This window comes from Carex rostrata, chromosome 4 (genome assembly GCF_964058835.1).
Source record: "Carex rostrata chromosome 4, lpCarRost1.2, whole genome shotgun sequence".
NCBI classification, from domain to species: domain Eukaryota; kingdom Viridiplantae; phylum Streptophyta; class Magnoliopsida; order Poales; family Cyperaceae; genus Carex; species Carex rostrata.
The window spans coordinates 737,870-760,030 of record NC_135921.1 but is presented as its reverse complement, the minus strand read 5'-3'; the positions used below and the strand labels follow the sequence as shown (position 1 = coordinate 760,030).

General features: G+C 34.8%; 4 protein-coding genes across 6 annotated transcripts; 2 read left to right on the top strand and 2 right to left on the bottom strand.

The window, feature by feature from the left end:
• Positions 1-1,318: 1,318 nt before the first annotated feature.
• LOC144552778 (uncharacterized) lies at positions 1,319-6,516 on the bottom strand. Of its 3 annotated transcripts, none has more exons than XM_078300770.1 (2): positions 4,271-6,516; positions 1,319-1,726 (listed from the first exon to the last, which is right to left on the bottom strand). In XM_078300770.1, the coding sequence occupies exon 1, from the start codon at positions 6,504-6,506 to the stop codon at positions 5,514-5,516; it is 993 nt and encodes a 330-aa protein (XP_078156896.1). In that variant the 5' UTR covers positions 6,507-6,516; the 3' UTR covers positions 1,319-1,726; positions 4,271-5,513. The 3 variants fall into 3 exon arrangements, with proteins under 3 accessions (XP_078156896.1, XP_078156897.1, XP_078156895.1); XM_078300771.1 differs by having other exon boundaries at positions 4,418-6,516; XM_078300769.1 differs by lacking the exon at positions 1,319-1,726 and adding an exon at positions 1,733-3,944 and having other exon boundaries at positions 4,418-6,516.
• Positions 6,517-9,087: 2,571 nt separating this feature from the next.
• On the bottom strand, positions 9,088-9,804 carry LOC144552471 (uncharacterized). Its single transcript, XM_078300452.1, has one exon. The coding sequence runs from the start codon at positions 9,802-9,804 to the stop codon at positions 9,088-9,090; it is 717 nt and encodes a 238-aa protein (XP_078156578.1).
• A 2,989-nt stretch (positions 9,805-12,793) lies between these two features.
• Positions 12,794-17,673, top strand: LOC144552650 (agamous-like MADS-box protein AGL65). Its single transcript, XM_078300638.1, has 12 exons — positions 12,794-12,962; positions 13,677-13,718; positions 14,127-14,309; positions 14,678-14,737; positions 14,871-14,889; positions 14,999-15,063; positions 15,329-15,359; positions 15,735-15,802; positions 16,153-16,249; positions 16,355-16,423; positions 16,700-16,773; positions 17,252-17,673. Exons 3-12 carry the CDS (start codon positions 14,128-14,130, stop codon positions 17,472-17,474), a joined length of 888 nt encoding a protein of 295 aa, XP_078156764.1. The 5' UTR covers positions 12,794-12,962; positions 13,677-13,718; position 14,127; the 3' UTR covers positions 17,475-17,673.
• Positions 17,674-19,876: 2,203 nt separating this feature from the next.
• LOC144552825 (protein ACCELERATED CELL DEATH 6-like) lies at positions 19,877-21,950 on the top strand. Its single transcript, XM_078300825.1, has 3 exons — positions 19,877-20,450; positions 20,558-21,120; positions 21,225-21,950. The coding sequence occupies exons 1-3, from the start codon at positions 19,916-19,918 to the stop codon at positions 21,924-21,926; spliced, it is 1,800 nt and encodes a 599-aa protein (XP_078156951.1). The 5' UTR covers positions 19,877-19,915; the 3' UTR covers positions 21,927-21,950.
• The last annotated feature ends 211 nt before the right edge of the window (positions 21,951-22,161 follow it).

The following is a 22,161-nucleotide window of genomic DNA, read 5'->3' as shown; positions in this document are numbered from 1 at the left end:
TCAAAGATCCAAGCTTGTATTTCCAAATATGAATAAGAATATATAGAAACAGTGAGACACGTCAAGTTCTCAAATTTGAGGTGATTTTTCGGTAACTTGTCAAAAAGCAGGGCTTCCTTCTGTGATAATTTAAGATAGAGATCCTCTTTTGACCAGCAAATTCTGGTCTATTGGAAAGGTTAGGAGTCAAATTAAACCTGACATTTTCCTACACATGTTTGGAAAAATAATATATATATAGGAGTTGGCTAATATCAAAACGTTTGCACCACAGCTCCTGTGCAACCAAGTCGTTTTTCAATTTTTAAAGTCTATATTATCGATCCAAACCGTTAGATATGATCTCTATATTAAAATGTGCTTGGAGACTAATTTTTACATTTTTTTTTAAATTTGTTTACTATTTATTAAGCCACTTTGAAAATCGTTGATCTAACGGTGCCTTCTGATTTTACTATTTGGTTAAGCCACTGTTAGATCAACAATTTTTAAAGTAGCTTAGTAAAAAAATTCTATTTTGACTTGACTTGACCATAACAATACAAGTGAATGAGTTGAGACTTTGTTTATCCTTTTCTCTTATCTTTTTTTTTCTCCAAGAAAAGAAATTCATTGCTTATCATATGCCATCTTCTCTAATGAAGTTCTGAGAGACCTGGATCACTATTGTTTAAAGTAACGCTAATAAAATTTTCAAAGCAAATTGAACTAGAATTGTAACATTTAAAATCATTTACAATTCCGAACTTCATTTGGAAAGCTAATAAACCTAGTACTCTTTGGCTGCTCAAGCCAATAAACTTAGTACTCAATATTAGCTTGCCGTTTCTTTTTCAACTATTTGAATAATAAAATATTAAATTCTGTGTGAGAACTGCATGATAAAAAAAAAAAATTCTAATGAGACCATCAATAGTCAAGTACACAATCTTGTTGACTATAAATCGATTTTTGATAAGTGTATGGTAGGCTTTCATTACCTATTCATTCGTCATAATTTACCAATAAGTAGAAGAAAAAAATAAGAAGCATGTTACATGTAGCAAAAGAAAAAAAATAATAAAACCGAAAGAGATGGTAGTATGGTACAGAAACCTCATAGGACCCAAAGAAAATTGAACCAAAACAATAGGAGATGACCCAATCCCGCACAGAGAAAAAAAAAATGTGAGACCAGAAATGTCACTCTTGTAACATTGATGTAACGTTATACAAGTAGTGGATGAAAAATTCCCCATATGCTTTTCGCGTGAATTTAGCTGTTGCAAAATACTGCAAAGAAGTGTCTTATGTTGTCAGATATTTAAAAACAAAAATATCATGAAAAATGATGGGTTACTTTGAAAGCGTTACCATCTATACCGAAATATCAACAACCAATGCATACAAACAGAGAAAATAAAGCACATATAAAGCACATTAGTTCTACACCAGAATTCGTCACCAGTAGTTCTAGTACACAACATAATAGCACTGCATATCCAAATTAGAATGAATATTAGTAATTAAAACCAAAATAATTCAGGCAGCAAAAGACACGAATAAAACTTTTAGTCAATGTAAAGAATATTCAGTGACAGCTGGTCGTGATTATGCGACAATTGGGTAATTCAGTAATAGCTTCTTGCAAACACTTTACCACCCATTGAAATGTTCTACTCTTCATATATAATTGAAGACAGTCTCAAGCTGTTCACACTTGAACCATGCAACTTCTGTTTGGTCACTGGTAAAAGAAAGACACAAAGTTATTCCTAATATATAAATTAACTATTAAACAAAAGATAGAAATTAATAAAGTAAGAGCAGAACACTTGTTATTTGCAAAAGATAGAAACTTAAAAAGTAAAGAATTGTAATCTAGGTTTTCTTATGTGTTATGTTTTTTCATTGAGAGAAATAGCAGAATGTTCCTATTCAATTTAATAACTGCAATCTACCTATTTAAATTGTTTCCTGGCCATCACAATTCATTAACCTTCATCTGATGCTTCTTTCAAATTGAGATTTAACCTCCCACTTATTTATTGGTTAAGAGTAACAGAGAATGACATATAATACCATTCGAAAATATAGGCTGCCTTTGTGCCACAACTAAGGTATACTAAGAAAATACAACCTGAAGTTTGGGAAAATCTCTTGGTAAAGAGTATAATTTCAAGAAGTACATATAAAAAGAGAAATTTATTTATATATATCCATCACAATTTTATGATTTAGATATTTTCACATCAAAATTTTAAAGTTAGCTATTTCCAATCTAAACATATATACTTAATTTATTAATATCTCCATTTCTTAATTTAATCACTTGTACATTTTAATATTAGTAAAAGATTAAATCGAGAGTTTTGCCCTTCCCCTTCCCTTGCTGCATTGCTGATTATTGGTCCCAAGGGATAGAGCATCAAATAAACCAAGAGTTTCAAAGGAACTATTTTACAGCAGATTGGTCTTACCTTCTTCTTCTCAACTTCAGTTTTTGCACACAGTATATCTTATTGCTTCTATTTGGTATAGAGGAATAATAGAGGGTCTATTTACATGTTTGGTAAAGAACCTTTACCCATTTTATTCTGCCTCAAAAGATCATAATATATCAATTAACTACAATCTCAGCTGTATTGACATTAATATTTTTCCACCACTAAATTTTTATAATCACAATTCTAAATTGTATACATTATTTTTTTTTCAAAAATGGTTTCTAACTTACTATTTTAAGTATGAAACTACATGGAAAGCAACTTAAATGAGTAATCCTAATTCTCGAGTGAACATCCAGTAATCTATAAAATGAAATCCAATCATATGAATGATAACTCAATGATATCTTTGGAACCCATGAATATTTCATGCAATGAAAGCCTCCTTCTTACAAATTGGAGTCTTAAATTACAAAACCTTTATATATTTCTAGAGGAGAAGTTGGAAAGCAACCACTCAAGGTTCCTGATGATTATCTGGGTATTTATTGTGCTGATACAGACATCAAGCTACACGCCCAATCTCACATCATATGCTAACAGTACAACAACTCAAACCCACTATAACTGACAGAAACCAACTTCTTAGGCATGGTGACTACTGACTACATCGACTACCAAGATGGATCTTAATCTTAAGGTTGCATTGTTAAAAACACTAACTTTTGACACGAGCAAGATGAGGAACTACTGTACAGCGGATCAATATGCTGAAGCTCTTGCCAAGGGATCTGGCGATGGAAGGGTCACAGCATTCTTTTATGAAATACCATATCTTACAGTCTTTTGTTTCCAAGTACTGTGCTTATTACACCATGGTTGGCCCCACATACAAGTAGATGGCTTTGGCTTTGTAAATTCCTCTAGCTGTGAGCTTTGATAAAAATAATGTATAAGATAGTCCAAGATTCATGACATAACATTTGTTCTTTTTGTCAGTGCTCTTGCGACCAAGGACACGGGCAGGATTTTGGTACCTAAAAGATCACTAGTCAGATTTTTTGGCTCATTTATTCTCATCTATATTTAATTTTTCTTTAAACACTTGTTGTGCTGTATTGACTATCTGAACAGATATTTCTCTCTTTCAGGCTTTTCCAAGAGGCTCTCCTTTGGTATATTTGATGCTCTATCAGCCACAAATAGAAGATGCTCTATCCCTCAGAACCAGTAATCAGCGAGACAGCAAAGGAAAGGGGAAGGGCAAAACTGTCATTTTAATTTTTTTTACTAGTATTAAAGTGTATTTTACGTGATTAAATTAAGAAATAGGGATATTAACAAAATATGTGAGTTTAGATGGGGACATAACTAAATTTAATATTTCAATGGGAAAAATATCTAAATCATAAAATAGTGATGGGTGTATATATAAATTTTTCTAAAAAGAGAGTAATTAACTACCTCCAAGCGACAATAACAGGGACCTAAAGAAAGCTTCTTTAAATTATGACAATGCTCCAACAATGAAGAAAGTAGAATGAACTTGCAACAATTCAAACAAAAGTCACCCAAAGAAAGATAAGTCAATTTTGAAAAGGTTTTGCAATTTGCTATTTCAGTTTTCCAAACAGTCCTACACAATGCTCCAACAATAAAGAAAGTAGAATGAACTTGCAACAATTCAAACAAAGGTCACTCAAAGAAAGGTAAGTCAATTTTGCAAAGGTTTTGCAATTTGCTATTTCAGTTTTCCAAACAGTCCTACAAACGGCAAAGAAGAAAACTAATTCAATCATAAAATAAAAATGAGGGCGGGGGAGTTCACTAAAATCAGTGGTTACCTATGTCAATTAATACTAATACTGAGAACTCGAAGATTATGCTTGATGGCATACCAAATCCATGGGCTGATGGACATGCGCAACACATCCCCGGCCCAACATATCCAGAACCACAATCAAGTGTGAAATTTGGTAATTGGGATGTACCTTCATGGAGAAGTAGAATCGTGCTAACAAACTATGCGATTCTCTCCACCATCCTGAGAATGGCAGGGTGGGGCAACTCTTATAGTAGTCCAGTTGTTTGTTCCAGAGTCCGATATAACCACAGTTTAGAACTGGCAAGAGTGGTCCACAGAGTCTTCCATCTCTTTGAGAGCACGCACAACTGGACAGTTTGCCAAACAGGCAAAAACGACATTATGTGGTGCAGTAATGAATCAGGCAAGCTGCTCAGCACGTCTCTGTTACCACGAGATCTTGAGTTTTCTGACTCAGATCTGGTCATGGCCAAAGGTTCTCAGAGGAATGTACCCAAACAGGTGGTGTGCATCGCTCCTGGGGCCAAAAACCACAAAAGCAAGTAAGCCAACTAGTGGGAACTAGATACAGGGTGTGGCCAGTATTCAGCCACGGGTGGGTAAAATTTTATTCAATTTTGAAGCATGTCAGAAGATCCTTTACTGGATTCACTCGTTCTGTCTGTTTATATTAATAGTAAAATGGAAAAGAATTTTAGTAATAAAACAACTAAGAAACTTGTTTTCCAACAGATTTGTTTAGATCTTAACAAATAGCAATTAATCACCACCACGTGAAGCCGTGATGAAAGAAGCATTGCTGGCAGCAGATCATATCTCCTTCAGATTTCACACAGTCACATCTTTGCAATCCCTCGCCTCCCTCTTCCAATGATGGAACCCACTACTTTCCTCTAGACATTCCTCCTAGCAACTTTCTTCCTCTACACGACCCTTCTCTTACTTTCCAGGAGAAGAACACCTCCACTGCCACCAGGCCCCACAGAGCTTCCTCTCATTGGAAGTCTTCCATTTCTCGATCCATCACTTCACACATACTTTGCTGATCTGTCCAAAAAGTATGGCCCAATATTCCCCCTATGATTCGGCTCTAAGCTGACTTTTGTTATTTCCTCCCCATCCCTGGCTCGTGCCTTGTTGCGGGAACATGACGACACATTCGCAAATCGAGACGTCACTGTATCCGCCTTCGTTGCTACCTATGGTGGCAATGATATAGCCTGGTCTCCTAATGGACCTACCTGGCGCAGCTTCATTGTGTCTTATACCATAATCTGTGTACACACACTTCGTACAACCAAATCCCAAGTCTCCACATGAGGCCGTACTCCAAGACCAAGCATTCTCTCCAAAACCCTAGCTGCATCAACCACATTCCCGACCCCACAAAATCCTTTAACCAAACCATGAAATATTGAAAAATGCGGCACCATCCCCCTGTCCATCATTTCCTCCAAGTAACCTTTAGCTTTATCAAAAACTCCACACGTGCAAAGGCCATGAACCACTGTGCTATACGAGACCAAATTGGGATGAACTCCTCTCTCAGACATATCAACAAGCACCTTGCATGCATCAAGAGGTCGTCCCTCCCGGCAAAATCCAACAATTACCGTGTTATAGTGGCATATATCAGGTTCGGATCCACGAGGCCGCATACGGCAGAGAAGCCTATAAGCCTCCCGCAGCTTCTTCTTTCGACACAAGCTGTTCAGGACAGTGGTGTATGCAAACGGGTCGGGTGGGATACCTTTGTGTTGCATCTCACTGAGAAGAGACTCAGCAGCAGTGACCTGGCCACGGCGGCACAGAGCTTGTGCGAGAATCCGGTAGGTGGTGGCATCGGGGGAGAGGTTGAGAGAAGAAAGGCGTTTGAAGAGGGAGATGGCGTAAGCGAGGTGGTTTGTGCGGACGAAGGCGAGAATGAGGCGGTTGTAGGAATGGATTGAGGGGGTAGAGCGAGAGAAATGAGGGAGGAGGGAAAAGAGGAGTTCAGGGCGGGAGAGGCGAGCGAAGATGAGGGAGAGGGAAGAGAGGAGGGAAGGGGGAGGGGAGGGGAAGAGGCGGAGGAGGGAGAGAGAAAGAGAGGGGTGAGGAGATCTGGCGAGACGGAGAGAGAGGGAATGGATAGTGGAAGGATGAGGGGCAGGGGAGCGAGAAGGAGAGGAGAGGTAGAGGTCGAGGAGTTCTTTGGCGAGGAGAGGGTTGGATTGGGAGGTTACAAGTTTGTGGAGGCGCGCCGGAGAGATCGTCATGGTTCATACGGCGGAGACACAGACACGAGTGGGATGTTGCTTAAATTAAATATTTTAAATTCACATTAACTAGCAAGTTTATATTACCATGCGACTAACCCAGATTCAACAGCTATCTAATTAGGTTTAGTGGTTGATTAATCGGACTATCACAACCGTTCAAAGACGTTATACACGAATCTCAAAGCTCATATAATACTGGCCCCTGCGCTGTCCCCGAATAGACACCGAAGTACCGAACACGTCGGACACGCAAAATATGAGATATCTCAGAGGATACGCACTTGCCAAATGCACGCTGCAGCACTGCTAGAGCTGTTATTTTTTTCCTAATCAGTATGTTACTGATTTCAATTAAAATAAGTATTTCCACTGTTATAAAACAATTTGTTAGTGCAAATAGTTTTAATTTGTAGATTTCTTTATGACATTAGCATAGAATAGAATTCTAAATTGAAAAAATCTAGTTAAATTGTATTGGAGTTCGAAAATCCATAATTTTACAAATTTAGTCTTCTAGATATTTAAATTGTACATAAAAAACATCAAGATATTATTTGTATAAAAAAAATTGTACGTACAATAACTATCTGATTCCTTGGAAAATGTAGAAGACTTTTTAATTAAACATGTCCTTGAAAAAAATTATTTATTACGGTGCCGTTGTCAATTTATTTAGTCATGCTAATTCAATGTTTTTGTTTCAATTTGGTTAGGTGAAAATAAATGTAAGGTGTGATTGCATTACTTTAGCATTTGTTTGGCAATATATATTACTTCCAAAAAGGCAAAAACAATGTATTTCTAGATCAACTATAGTATATAATTAGTAATATATATTAGACAACATGATATAATGATTAACATTACTAGTAAAAAATATTCTCATTTAATTATTAAGATATCCGAGAAAATCAAAATAGTAGAGTAGTTCCCAATCACTGTTTTATTAATTCGGATTAATATCAAGAAATTAATATTAGCAGTATCAATTAAAAAAACAAATAGATATTAGTAGGGGTGGAACTAAAAAATTGAAATAGAGGGCGCTAGATAAATAGGTGTTATGTAATTTCAATTTATGGGAGGGGCTAATACTATAACTTTTTGTAAAAATTAATTTTTTTTCAAAGAATAAAATAACAAATTCCAATTAATAGGGGTGCTTAGCACCCTTTTGACTATACATTCTTCCGCCTCTGGATATTAGACCAATTTGTCTCCTTGCTCAACATATCTGATTTTGGATGGATATTAGCCAACAACATTTTACCAACTCGTGATTCATAAAGGACATTCTGAATTTTGCTGCTTCACTCTCAGGGTTATCTAAAATAGCTTCTTTTCTTTCTTTTTTAATGTTCAGTGCATTGTATTGGACCACTTGAAAACTAAGAAATAAATCTTGTTTCCAACAAAGTCCTCACAAAAATTTTAGAACAATTATCTTACTAATAGTATCTCATCTCGTATCACTTATTGGACAGGAATTATCAAAAAGCAAATAAGGGATATGGTGTAGTTAGACTGGATGCCAACCGGTATTGATATTATCCCATTACAAGTTTGGGACCCCATTGCATACCAAGCTGATGACAATGACTTGCAGATGGTTCTGTATCAGCTCCCACCTGGTGAGGAGGAAGACGCCATTGAACCAAGTGTTAAATTAGATCAAAAATTCTTAGTCTGTGGTTACTATAATATATTTGATATGTTCTTTTTCATGTCTTGAACTGTGGTTACTATAATATATTTGATATGTTCTTCTTCACTCTCATTTAACTCATCAATTTTACTCTATGAATTTTCAACACTTCTTATGCAAAAGCTAATATGTTTTCCCTCAAGAGTTGTTGTATGGGAATCTCTCACGATACAGCTTCGTGTAAGATTGAAAGGGCCATAGTTAGAACAAGTATCTACTGGAGTACGACCTAGTCGATGGTTCTGATCAGGGGTGGAGATATTAAGGACAAATTGGGGTCAATTGTCAGCCATTTTTTTAAAAAAGGTTTTGTATTTGTGTAATTTTTTATAGTTTAAAACAAGATACTATGGATATATACTATAGAATTGATCTTCATTCCACAGCATAAAAATTATTTATGATTGATCTCAATTCATGTTTAACCTTTATAGTTTGAAGGTTTACGGAATACATTCTGAATCCTTCTCAATGAATTTTTTATATTTTTTATGACTGTTTTGAAAAATTCTAAAAAAATAGTAAAAAAATTTCAAAAAAAATATAAAATTCGGTCTCTAAGCACATTCTAGTATGAAGAATATGTTGAGTTCTTGAGATCAACCATTTAAACATTAAAAACGCAAAAACGACTTGTAAGCATATGTCATCATATGCTTATGGAAGTAGAGTAACCAACCTCTCTTTCTCTTTTTTTTTTTTTAGAATACTTGGTAGTGGCTACCAAGTCTAATTTAGATTATCAGAAAATAATAGTATCTATTACATCAATAAAGCACCATGTGCCAACAAAATAAACTGTGAAAATACATCAAGAAATACATCAAAAGTAGATTATAGGAGGCGCTTTTGCCATCCTAAAAAACTGTCAGTTCATCCATTCTGTGTCCAGAGTTGACACTCCTCTATGATCCTACCAGCCAACACTCTTGGTTCAAGCCGAGTTCCTCCAAACACCACATGGTTTCGATGCTTCCATAGCCCCCATAGTGTGCACAAGAATTGAGTCACCCACTGTTTCATTTGTACATTCCCCCGTCCCTGTCTTGATTCATACCAAACCTCTTGTACTGAGAAGCTCGGTTTCATGATTCTATATCCCAACATGTTGGAGATAATGAACCAAACGTGCGTGGCATACGTGCATAGGAACAGTAGGTGTAAGCCCGATTCGACTGGGCAATTGTCACACATGACACATCCCAAAACGCAATTCATTCTACGCGTCTCCATCACATCGTGAGTTAGTATCTTATTTCGTAGCAACAAATTTGCAAAGATTCTAACCGTTGGTGTTGCTCTGCTAGACCACACCTCTTTGAAAGGCCACTGCATTTTGCCCGCACTAATCATAGTTGCATACAGTGACCTTGCAGTGTACACTCCTTTGCTATTCCATTTCCACTCAATTTGATCTAACTCACTGTTTAGGGTCGCCTCCTTCAGTTTGTCATCCTCCGGTTGAAAAACATGCGCTATTCCCACTGCATCTCCCAGAGAAATGGTTGGTTGTGTTAGGCACGGCTGTCTCGGCCCCAACTTTGCTAAGGCCCGTCCCGACCATGAATCATACCAATACGAGATGTTCATGCCATTTCCAAGAACCCACGATGTGGACCATTGAAAGATGTAATTTATTTTGATAAGTTCCCTCCAAAAAAAGGATCCATTTATAACCCACAATCTCGGCCCATTTACATACGTGCCCTTCTTTCTTATTTTGATGACTATCATAGACCATAGTGATGTTGGTTCCTCATATAATTTTTGATATACATACGTGCCCTTCTTTCTTATTTTAATTTTTCTTGTCTTTAATAACTGTTTGTTTGGACGAAATTAAAAAAGTAAAGAATAAAAATATCTAACTTTTAATAACGTTAAGCAAAATTTGTTTTTCATTTCCCAATTGGCTGCTAAATAATCACACATTGTACTTGTACATTAGTACATACATAATGGTTGCTGTTTCTTCAACTACTAGGATAATATTCAATAATAAAATATCAAATTCTGTGTGAGAACTGCGTGATAAAAGAAGTATTTTTTTAAGGAGGCTGATAATTAACCCCGCACCTCCCACCCCGCAATTAACCCCGCACAAAATGCCAAAAAACTCCAGCTGTCATTTTTTTTTTCATAAGGTATTAATACTTACGTACAGAAGTATTTATCTCTAAGAACGAAAGTATTTATCTCTAAGTACGAAAGTATTTAAGGGACCATGCACATTTTTTTCATGGAGGGTGGGGGGACTCTCAAATCACATGGGGGGACCATGCATGTTTTTAGAGGTGGGTTTTTTTATCTCATTTCAATCTCGTCCACATTTCTCACAATCTATGAAAATTTTTGCAAATCTAAAACCACGAACGTTTTCTACGTAATTTTCTCTTTCAAATGAGATCCATGATGACATACTTTCGAGCAAGTCGTTACAGAAGTATTTATCCCTCATCGTGTAAGTATTTATATCTATACTTGAAAGTATTTTTTTGCATATAATACTTATAATACATGATATTAATACTTTCATATATCAGTATAAAAACTTATAATACATAATATTAATACTTTCATATGTCAGTATAAATACTTATAATAATTGATAGTAATACTTTCATATGTCAGTATAAATACTTATAATAATTATTAGTAATACTTTCATATGTCAGTATAAATACTTATAATACATGATATTAATACTTTCATATGTCAGTATAAATACTTATAATACATGATATTAATACTTTCATATGTCAGTATAAATACTTATAATAATTAATAGTAATATTTTCATATGTCTGTATAGATATAAATACTTGCATGATGAGAGATAAATACTTCTGTAACGAGTTGTCCGAAAGTATGTCATCATGGATCTCATTTGAAAGAGAAAATTACGTAGAAAACGTTCGTGGTTTTAGATTCGCAAAATTTTTCATAAATCGTGAGAAATACGAACGAGATCGAAATGAGATCAAACTAATTTGGAGAGAGATAGAGTGGGGGGATAGTGGGGGGATGGAATGGGGGGGAGTAATATAATTGTTCTTTTTTTAATAAACCATCAATAATCTTGAACACAATCTTGTAGATTATAAATCGATTTCTTGATAATTGTATGGTAGGCTTTCACTACATATTCATTCATCATGATTTTACCAATAAGTAGAAAAAAACTGAGAAGCATGTGCAAACGAAAAAAAAAAAAATGAAACCTGATAGGCAGCACAAGAAATGGAACCAAAACAATAGGAGATGGACCAATTCCGCACAAGGAAAAAAAGACAACAAGAATAAAATAAAATAATGGGAGACCAGAAAAGAGAACTCTTTTAACACTGATGCAACATTATACAAGTAACAAGTGGATACAAAATCTTTTTTTTTTAAAAAAAAAATCTTTGCAGAAGTTGCAAAATTATGAGGGGGAATCGAACTCTTGACTTTTGGGTATAACAACTCTAAAATTTTTTTCTAGCCAATTGTACTACCTCCCCTTTTCACAGGTGGATAAAAAATCCCCATACGTTTTCAACATGAATTTTGTTGTTGCAAAGCAAAATACTGCAAAGAAGTGTCTTTATGTCCGTTATTCTAAAACAAATATCATTAAAAATGATGGGCTACTATGAAAGCATCACCATCGATCTATATAGGGGTGAAAACGATTTGGATACGGATCGGATAGTGGTAAAACTATATTCGTATCCGTTTTATTTTTTGAATACGGATACGGATCGAATATCGGATATCCATAGATATATTCATAAATATTTTCATAATTTATATTAAACTATATGTTGTATATATACTATTCGGATACCGATAATTAAAATTCAAAACCATATTCGTACCACTATCCGTCCGGATATTAAGATATCAAATATCCGTATCTAATTTCCAAATACATATCCGAATTCGATCGGATAATATCCAACCCGTTTTCACCCCTACATCTATACCAAAATATAAATTATTAGTTCTACATTATAATTCGTTACCAATAGTTCTAGTACACAACATAACAGACATAATATTTAGTAATTAAAACTAAAATAGTTTAGACAGCAAAAAGACATGAATGAAATTTTCAATTATACTCTAGCAGTAGAACCAAAGGTTAAGAGTTGGAGCTCCTCTCACAACTTCGCAGTTTCGGCAAAGATTCTAGAAAAAAAAATAAGAAAAAAAAAAGTATAAAACTACTTGGCAAGCAATTTAAATGAGTAATCCTAATGCTAGATAGAATGAACATCGCCACTTCCGGTCTGACTCGGCCGATTTTCAGAACCACAGCGAGAATTGCTCTCACTGGAAGTCTCCATTATTATCTAATTATCTCAATTGGTAACATAAACCCAAGACTCCAAGAGTCGATAATGTTATTTTCTTTTTAAGGCTGAATTAGAAAAGGTCCATAATATTAATTTGATATCGACTATCCGATCTGTTTTAAGATTCGTACAAATCAGATCCGCACTAATATTAAAGAACGCGGGTTGTCACCTGGGCCTTGTAAGCCTCAACCAGGCTTAAGCCCTTCTTTATCCGGAGCTGTGGAATTATTTAAAAAAAAAAAAAAAAAAAAAAAAACATTTCCTTTACTCGGTCGATTTTAGTTTTACCTCTTTAGCTCCCTCTTCTCTCTCACCTGACCAGCTCCTCTGTTTCTTGTACAACCCTGGAAAGGCGCTAGGACGAGCAAGTGGAGGGGGCCTGCCTCCGCTCTTTTCTTCTCCGAGGTTTCTCTCTCTACTCTACTCTACCTCGTTTGTTTAGTTCGGTTTTTTCGCAATTTGTTGCGAGTTATAGCAAATGGGAGTACCTCAATTGATTTGAGGTGAATCGTATTATTCATTATGGATTGTGATTCCACGGATAACCTATAGTGAGGTTGTTTTACTAGTTAATCGATTTGTGTTTTAGGTTTCTTGACACAGTCTTGATTTTGTTACTGGATTCCTTTAAAAATAGTTTTATCCCCTTACTGAGGTCCAAGAAGGATGACATTTTCATATTCGTTTAAAAATAAGTCAATCTAGTAATCATCCATTGCATTGATAAGTGATACAGCACCGATTTGGTACCCAATTAGGTTAGTTTATAGATGCATTTATGGGTTTAGTGAATCTTTGTATTTGATCTCTTGCACCTGTTCAAATTTCTGGTTTCAAAGTATTTCTGGATTCTATTTCACCTGTTCAGATCATCCATTGCTGGATTCTATTTCTTTCTATTCTTGCATTCTATTTCACATGAATTCAATAGAAAGTATTATTTCTAAGCTCCCTATTTCTATTTCATTAAACCTCATAATTTTTTTTTTTGTTTTCCTTAGGTCACTAGATTGGATGTAAGAGTTGTATTTAATCTTTTTTTTGCTTAATTTAGTTGAAAAAACCTGAAATAAATATATTCAATTTTAAACCCTTGCATGGATAAACCCTTCTCTTAAGCCATTCTACCAAGAGTTGCTCCAGTTGGTGTGCTTTTGAGAGGTATGTAATATGTCCCTTTATTCACCTGGGTTTAGTTGTACCGTTCTAAAGATTTGATCTTTTAATATTTGATTTGCTTCAAAGATTTGCAAGTTTTAGATTAGGATTTGGATGTAAGAGTTGTATTTAATCTTTCTTTTGCTTAATTAGTTGCATAAAACTGAAATAAATATATTCAAGTTTATTCCAGATGGTGAAGTTAGACCTAGTTTGGTCTCATTTTTGTTCAAGATTCTCATTCTTTAGGAATAATGATATGACTACCAGATTTAATTAACCTTGTTTCCAGCTTATTTCTAAGAAAGAACTTAATTTGTCCTAAGAGATAAATGAAAAATCATTTTTTTTCTTCTTCTGAGAATTAGGTTGTTCTGACAAATAACAAACTTTTTTTCTAAAATCTAATAGGATGGGTCGAGCTAAGGTGAAACTCGAGATGAAGGAACCCAAGCAACAAATGCCCACCTATAACAAGAGGAAAGTTGGCATTGCAAAGAAGGCAAGAGAATTGTCTATTTTATGTGATACCGAAGTTCTTCTCCTCTCGATTGATCCCAAGGGGAAGGCAGATCTTGTCTTAGGACCGAATACGTAACCTTTAATTCCTTATCTGTTGTCTTTGATTTACTTGATTTGGTGAAAGAGTAATCTGTGTCAATTGATGCTTGATAAATTGTACGAATTGCTGTATATTTTCTTAATTGAACAATTGGGGTATAATTATCTAAATTAATGAAGAGAACTTAGTCGTGAGCATTTTACAAAGTATTACTAAGTTCTGGTATCAGTTTACAGCTTTTTATTCTGTTGATAATGTCACAAGTTTATTGCTTTCTTTTGCAAATGGAGAACAAGTAGAACTGATTTTTGATGAAATGAGAATATTGGAAAATCATTTTAGAGGATTAAAATGAAGTGCAATAAAAAAATTATCTGATTATTTTTTATTCTTTTTTTAGCAATTTTGAGGGTGTGGTAAACTGGTTTGCTGATGCGAGTCCAAAAGAGAGATCTCAGAGGTATGTTAGTCATTGCATTGTTTCAGAGTTGTACACGTTTATTTGTTTTTTCAGCTGTTGCTAATTACATCTTTTTCTATTAACATACTTTTATCTTTTCATATTATTGGTGTGTTCTTATATATATGAGCAGTAAGCTGGAAGGTATTCAGGTAGACATAATAATCTCTAGTTCTTTCAAATATTTTATTTATTTTTTCCAATAAGTTTGGTTATAATTAATATTAATCTGATATGAACATTCTTACTTTACATAAATAGATTTTAAAAAAAGTCTTCAAACGAAACAACCATGAAATCGATGTTCAACAGCTCATGAATCTTGGGTAATTAGTTTTATTCTTATTTTTTTCTGACAACAAATGCCCCATATTTGATACCAGTTTGGTCTGGTCAATACCGATGCAACTGGTATGTACTAGCTTTATATTGTCCAATTGAGAAATGTATTTCTTCATTTCATGTTACATCTTGGTCTACCAGTTGTTAACCAAAATGAAGGTAAACAGGGAGATTGAGAATTCAGTTAATTTCTGTGTCAATTCAATCAAATCTTATCCATCTTTTTTTTTTTTAAATGGTCTTTTTCAGGGGATCCGGAAGCTCTCATGCCATGCAACTGGTACTATGATCTACTTCTTTTTCTTACCTTGTGCCAAAAGAATTCCCGAAATTTGTATTTATAGAAATCTAAAAAATAAAATGTTGCAAAATATACTGATTACTTTTTAGGGTCTTTAAAGGGACTGAACCAATGATTCGGTTCGTAACACTGCCACTATACGCTCATGGGTACACTGCCTCCAAGTATATTATGATATCGATCATGATAACGGTTCGGATCAACTATTTGAACTTTAAAAGTAGAGATATGAATACATAGCAGTAGCACGGAGCATTCCATAATATGCTACCTTAACTTCACTCTTAACTTCACTACAATATCATGGGTTTTACTTCTTTGTTCTCCTTTTAAATGTTGGCTCTTTCTTGACAGGCCCAGCAGAGTTCTATTAACATGACAAAGGAAATACAACAAATGCAAAATTTGTGTGCCCTGCTTGAGTAATAATTTCACCAAACTTAGTAGTTGAACTTATCTTTTCTTTTTTTCTTTTCTTGACAGCAATGGAGTGCACTTTTTAGTAAGCAGTTGAACTAGTAGCTTAACTAATAGTTTATAGCCTAATAAATAATTGGAGCCAAAACAAATCATCTTAACTGAAGTTCAGTTGAGCAAATTAGGTTTAGTTTATGGAACATTGGATTGTCTTATGGCTTTAGTTTCTAAGCTGGAGCAAAACATGGCTTAATGGGATTTCATTAAGAGTGATAATTACATTTTGATGGAATAATCTGTGGTTAAGGAAAAACTAACTTCCAACATTTATTTTGCAAATCCTCTGTATGTACAGAAACACAGATAAACTCCATATGATCGACAGCAAAGATCACTTGAACCTCATGGAAGATGTCGTCAAAAATTTACTCCAGCTGAACAAGGAGAAGAAGGTGCAGATTTTAAATGAAATTACACAATCATCTTTAATTTCTTTCTATTTGGAGCTACTAAGCTACACTAAAGATTGATTCTTTGTTCTTTTTTTGGACAATCAGATCGAGATGTCTAATTATAGAAACAGAGACAGAGCCAGTGCCAGTGCCTTTCAACAGTTAACTGACCAGGTAATATCTCACTTTCTGGTACAACTAGTCTGTCCTAGTGCAGGAGACATGCTCTAAGTCTGAAACTGTCCCTTTACCCGGTACTTGTGTGTAACCATTTGACATTTTTAGTATCTAGTTGGTGTGCATAATTTAGCATTCTAGCTTAAATTGAGACTAAATTTTTTCAGTAAATACTACATCCTACTGTTGATAGAAAATCACACCATGGAACCAACTCGGTTTCATTATAATTTTTGTGCACATAATAAATCTGACTTCTAATTGCAATACCAGGCAGTATTGAACCATCCAGGACCTCCAAATGGCAATCCAATGAACAACGGAACCAACTTGCTTCAGCCAAACATGTACTTAGTTTTGCATTATTTTTTCCTTTTTTCTTTCTTCCGTTCGTTCGTCACAAAACAAGTTACCACAAGTACCACCCCTAAAAAGGAAACAAATGACACATACCCCTATTACATGTGAAAATATGGCAAAGTTATCCATCTACTTTTCCCCGTTGCCTCACCATGCATAATAACAGAGAATCAAGGGGGTGGTTCAGGTGCTTTTTCTTACTCCTTAGGCAGGTGTAGGTTTTATTATATAGTATGGGGTCGTGGTGAGTGGGGCACACCTAAACATTTTTAGAATTATAATTGTTATTATCACACATCATGTGATTATGAATAACTGTGTGATTGTGGCTTGTGCCACATCGCATGAACCAGTACCAGCATAATACCAGATATGACAATCACATTGCTCGGTTATCAACTAAAATAGTTTATTACTTGTGTTCTAACAAAAAAATGTTTTCTTGAATGGTGTTATATTACATAGGAATTTGGGTAGCAACTCTGGCACAGTCTCTGACCTCCTAATGGCAGCGCCCCCTGAGATCAAGGAAGATAATTTGGGTAGCAACTCTGGCATAGTCTCTGACCTCCTAATGGCAGCGTCCCCTGGGATCAAGGAAGAAGCAGCATACCATTCTCCAGATGCCTTCGGTGATGATTTTTTGGCTCATGAATGGAGCTTCGGAGCATGCTTCCCTGGCAATTGACGTTCCTTTATTTTTAAATATTTATAAATATTTTTTATCTTAGTTTTATGTATGTAACTTCTTAAAACAATATTATTTTTAACTATTAAATTAGAGACTGATATTTTTTATTTATTTTATGTAATGAAGACTGAGACAGAACACACGAGATTATTTCTTTTGCACTTGGGATATAGGAAGTGCAATATTCAAATAACAACCCTATTGTTTGACAAATTCTATGATTCGCAAGATTGGTTTCTTGGCTTATTTTATCATCTCAGAGAGTGACTTATCAGGATAGAACAGAACAATAGGGAAGAATACTGGTGAAGGCAAAATTTAGAAGATTATATCTCTAATTAGATATTATAAATAAAGTTTTTTTGTGCTAATGAGGAATGAGATAACAAGCTGTGTCATTGGAGAGTTGGTCGTCATCCAACTAGTTAAAATTTATTCCTTTATCCAATTTAAATTCCAGTTACATTTTGCCTATAACCATAAAAAAAAAAAAAAAAAAAATTCCAGTTACTGTAATGTATGTCAACTTTCTAAACAAACTAGACTACCCTTCCCATTATCAGTTAATAAACTATGTTTGACCTTAATAATGTGACATTTTTTAAGAAAGTGGGAAGATATATCTCACCGATTTGTTTGAAATCAGTAGACTTAATTTGATCGATACCAAACATCTTGTGCTATATCTAATTAGTACTAGTATACAAATAAATTACAAACATTTATATAATATTTACAAGTAGAGCGGGTGATAGGGTTAAGGTCGATGTAAACTTATTAAATTTTCAATTCTTAGTTTCTGGTAAGACACAATATCATGGTTGAAAATTCATAAATTAAGAGAGGATACGGAGCCATGATAGACTGTTAAAGGAGTGACAATTGCATGCGCTGCTAGCTGTTTCTGTGGCTGAAGAAGAAAATTAATATGAGCTTCTACGTACGAAACATTAAAATTGTTTGACTTGGCATAACGTGGAAACTAAAGATAATCATTTCCGTAATTCCATGTAATTAATTAGTAAACTATCCATGTTAGAAACCAAAAATTGTGAACAAGGAAGGACTTGGGAGACATGGTGTTCAGGTGTTGTGAAGAGATGTATATATTGTGGCTTGACCAGTTTGCCCATAATCTGCTGGAACCTGGAAGAATACACGGTACGGAACAGTTCTGCAATACACATAAATGTTTTGTTATTCATTTTTATTTCTGTGATGTCCACATTTTTAAAAAACACAAAAACAAAATAATTAGTGTTGCAACTTTTATTTTACACAATTAAATGAAGAACAAACTGAATTTGAATATATGGAAGGCAAATTTAATTACAATTAATGATTGAGTCAAAGTTGTTATCATGGAACCATTACCGGATAGAGACTTGGCATATGAAGAGATTTTCTACCCTCACTCCAAGTTCTCACATAGCTCTGGAACTTTGTAAATAACTTTTTTTTATTATATATCAATTAACCTGTTGGCGGTAACCATCAAAAAAAAAAAGAGAGATTTTTCCGGATCAAAACATAGCTCGGACAATAACAGTTCTACCTTTTTTTTTAATGATTCATGACTCATGCGTCCAAAAAAAAGGAGGAATAAACCCTCAGATATCAAACGAAAATATCTAAAAATATTGACCTTTTATGTTTCCCTCTTGTTTTTAAACAAAGATGGCATAGTAAATATATAGGACCAAGTACTATTCTCTCTCCCCTTTTGAAAAAAATAAAAAATAACAACAAACAATAAAGAGACGTATGTCATTGAGATATCACAACTGTGTCAAAATAAGAAAAGAATAGGAATAAAAAAAAAATGGACAAGATAGGCTTCTTTACTACGGCCAATCACACGTGTCCTCTAAGAAAGATTCAACTGGCATTGAGATATAAGTAAACATAAGATGATTTTGAGGGCATAAATAAAGATGATATGATTTTCAGGGCATATTTAAAGAATAAAAAATTATTAATTTAACTATATTCTAAAGAGTACAAGGAGTTTCCATCTTCCTTGCTCTAACAAAAATTTGGTCAATCTTCAATCTTGTGCATGGAAATTAAAGTTGTAGCAACATGTCTGTCAATTTGCTAGCAGAGGGAGACAGACAAATGACAACCCTGCTCCAATCAGCACTTGATCATGTAAGAGACAGGGATGATCTTCCTTTAAACGAAGGAACTCAACGACAAGCTATGTTATCTGGATCCATAAATCATGTTATTGAGATGCTTGGACTCCAAGAGGAGATGACTTGCATAAACGATGTTAGTGGTAATGGCACATATGCGTTATGACTATTTATTTTATTGATTTATTAATCAAAATATATTCAGGAGCTAGGTTAATTTAATTATTTCTCATATTTTGCTGATCCATTACAGATCCAACAGAGGTGAAAATTTTGTTAAAAGACACTCACGAGAGTAAAATGTCAAATAAGCATTGGGGAGGCAGAGTTCACGGTGACGGTTTATGTATGCTTCATGAGGTCACTGCAGAAAAGTACACCGTGCTCCACATAGCTGCAGAAAAAGGCCATATAGAACTTGTCGAAAAAATCATCCGGAGAGAAAATACCCTTTTAGTATCTCAAAATTCCATGCAAGAAACACCACTGCACCTGGCTGCAAAATCAGGACACCACAGAATCGTCTCCCTTATTGTATTTCTAGCTCAAGAGTCCGGTATTGGGGCCTATGAAGTACTCACAAAAAGAAGCATCCACGGAGATACGGTTCTGCACGAGGCGACTCGACATGGTCATGAAGATGTGGTACAAGTACTCATGACAGTAGCTCCTGCACTGTCTGTTGAGTTGAATAATGCCTCCATGTCTCCCTTGTATCTTGCCGTGGTTAGAAATTCTATTGGTATGGTTAGAACATTCCTACAATACTCACACTCATCCGTTGTTGGGCCAAACCAGCAAAATGCTTTGCATGCTGCTGTTCTACAAAGTCAAGGTAAGAATACTACTCTTCTAAATGATCTGTCTCCAGACTAAAAAAAATTAGAACTTGAAAAAAAAAAAAAAAAAAAAATCAGCTCAAATTTTGTATGCCATTGTCAGAATTAACGTCTATGTTGCTTGATTGGAAAGCTGAATTGGCGAATAAAAGGGATGCCTCGGGGAGTACTCCACTACACTACGCAGCATCCAGTGGAGATGTCACAATAGTAAAATCTATTCTGGATAGAGCGCCTTTAGCTGTTTACATTAAAGATCAAGAAGGTTCTTCCCCTTTACATGTTGCTGCACAAATGCGCAATTGCTCTGCCATTTCTTGTATAATTGATCATTGTCCGGACTCATTTGAGCTCCGTGACAACAATGGTTGGAATTTCCTGCATATTATGGCTCAACATGGTGGTAGAGATATTAATCTTAATCGTCATGATTTAAAAAATATAATCTCCATAATTAATCTTACCTCAAGAAAACCATATTTGAAAAAATTAGTTAATGAGAGGGATAATGAAGACAACAAACCCCTGCACCTTGCCTCTATGAATGGCAATTCAGAGGTAATTTTGCATTTGCTTAGAATAAGCAAAGCAGACACGACGCTAATGAACAATGAAGGCATAACGGCACTGGACCATGCAGTTTCATTAAGCAGCTTTTTCCTCATGGTAGAGTCTCACAAGTTATATTTATTCCTAAAACACCATAATATTGTTATTATGATCAGAATGCATTGGTTTTTAAGTTTTAACCATAACATTTATCTGAACAGGCAGGTGCTGTAGCAACACTGGCTCCTTATGGAGCCACTTTTAGTCCTCAGCGAGAAGACAAATTAGTGATGAAGAACTGGAAAGATGAAACAACAAAATGGATAGACAGAGTTTCTAAGAACCTGATAGTTGTTTCCGTTTTAATAGCTACAATTGCATTCTCTGCTGCTTTCAATGTACCGGGATCGTACAATGGCAACGGAGTAGCAAACCTCCGTCAAATATGGCAGTACAACATCTTTCTCGTACTGGACACTATTGCCATGTCAGCCTCTGTGTCTCCAACAATGTTGCTTGTGGTTACAAAGGCGGTTAGCATGAGGTGCTCTTGGATTAGCTTTTCCGTCTCTCTGATTTTCTTGTTTGTATCACTATTCACTATGCAATTGGGCTTTGTTGTTGCTGTAATAGTAGCATTGGGGGATTGTAAATCTGCCATTAAGTCCATCATTTCTACTATATTGATGTCTTTCTTCACCTGGACAGTAATGGCTATCCTTAATATTGGTTCCCCTGCAAAATTCGGGACGATAAGAAAATTTCTCTCTTCTACAAAAAAACAAACGCAAACAACACGCCAAATTGCTATTCAATTTCCCATATTGGCCTCCTATGTTAAGAGATTGAACTTGTTTATTTTCTTACACTTGTTTTTTTACATCGTAACCCAAGTTATATTGTGGACACCTATGAATAAGTAATTGCTCCTGTAGATAAGGATATTAAGCATTTCAAGTTTGTGGATATTTTACTTTGGTGGGGAAGTTATATATCGTTTTTAAAATTTATAAACTACTAGTGTTTCTTTTGTAATATGCAGTATATAGACTTGTGTCATGAATTAATATTGTAAATTGTTAATAATTTTGGTAGTTTATATAGGATGAGATGGTTGGGGTGAACTATTCAAGCTTCCACTATCAGTTATTCTTGAAT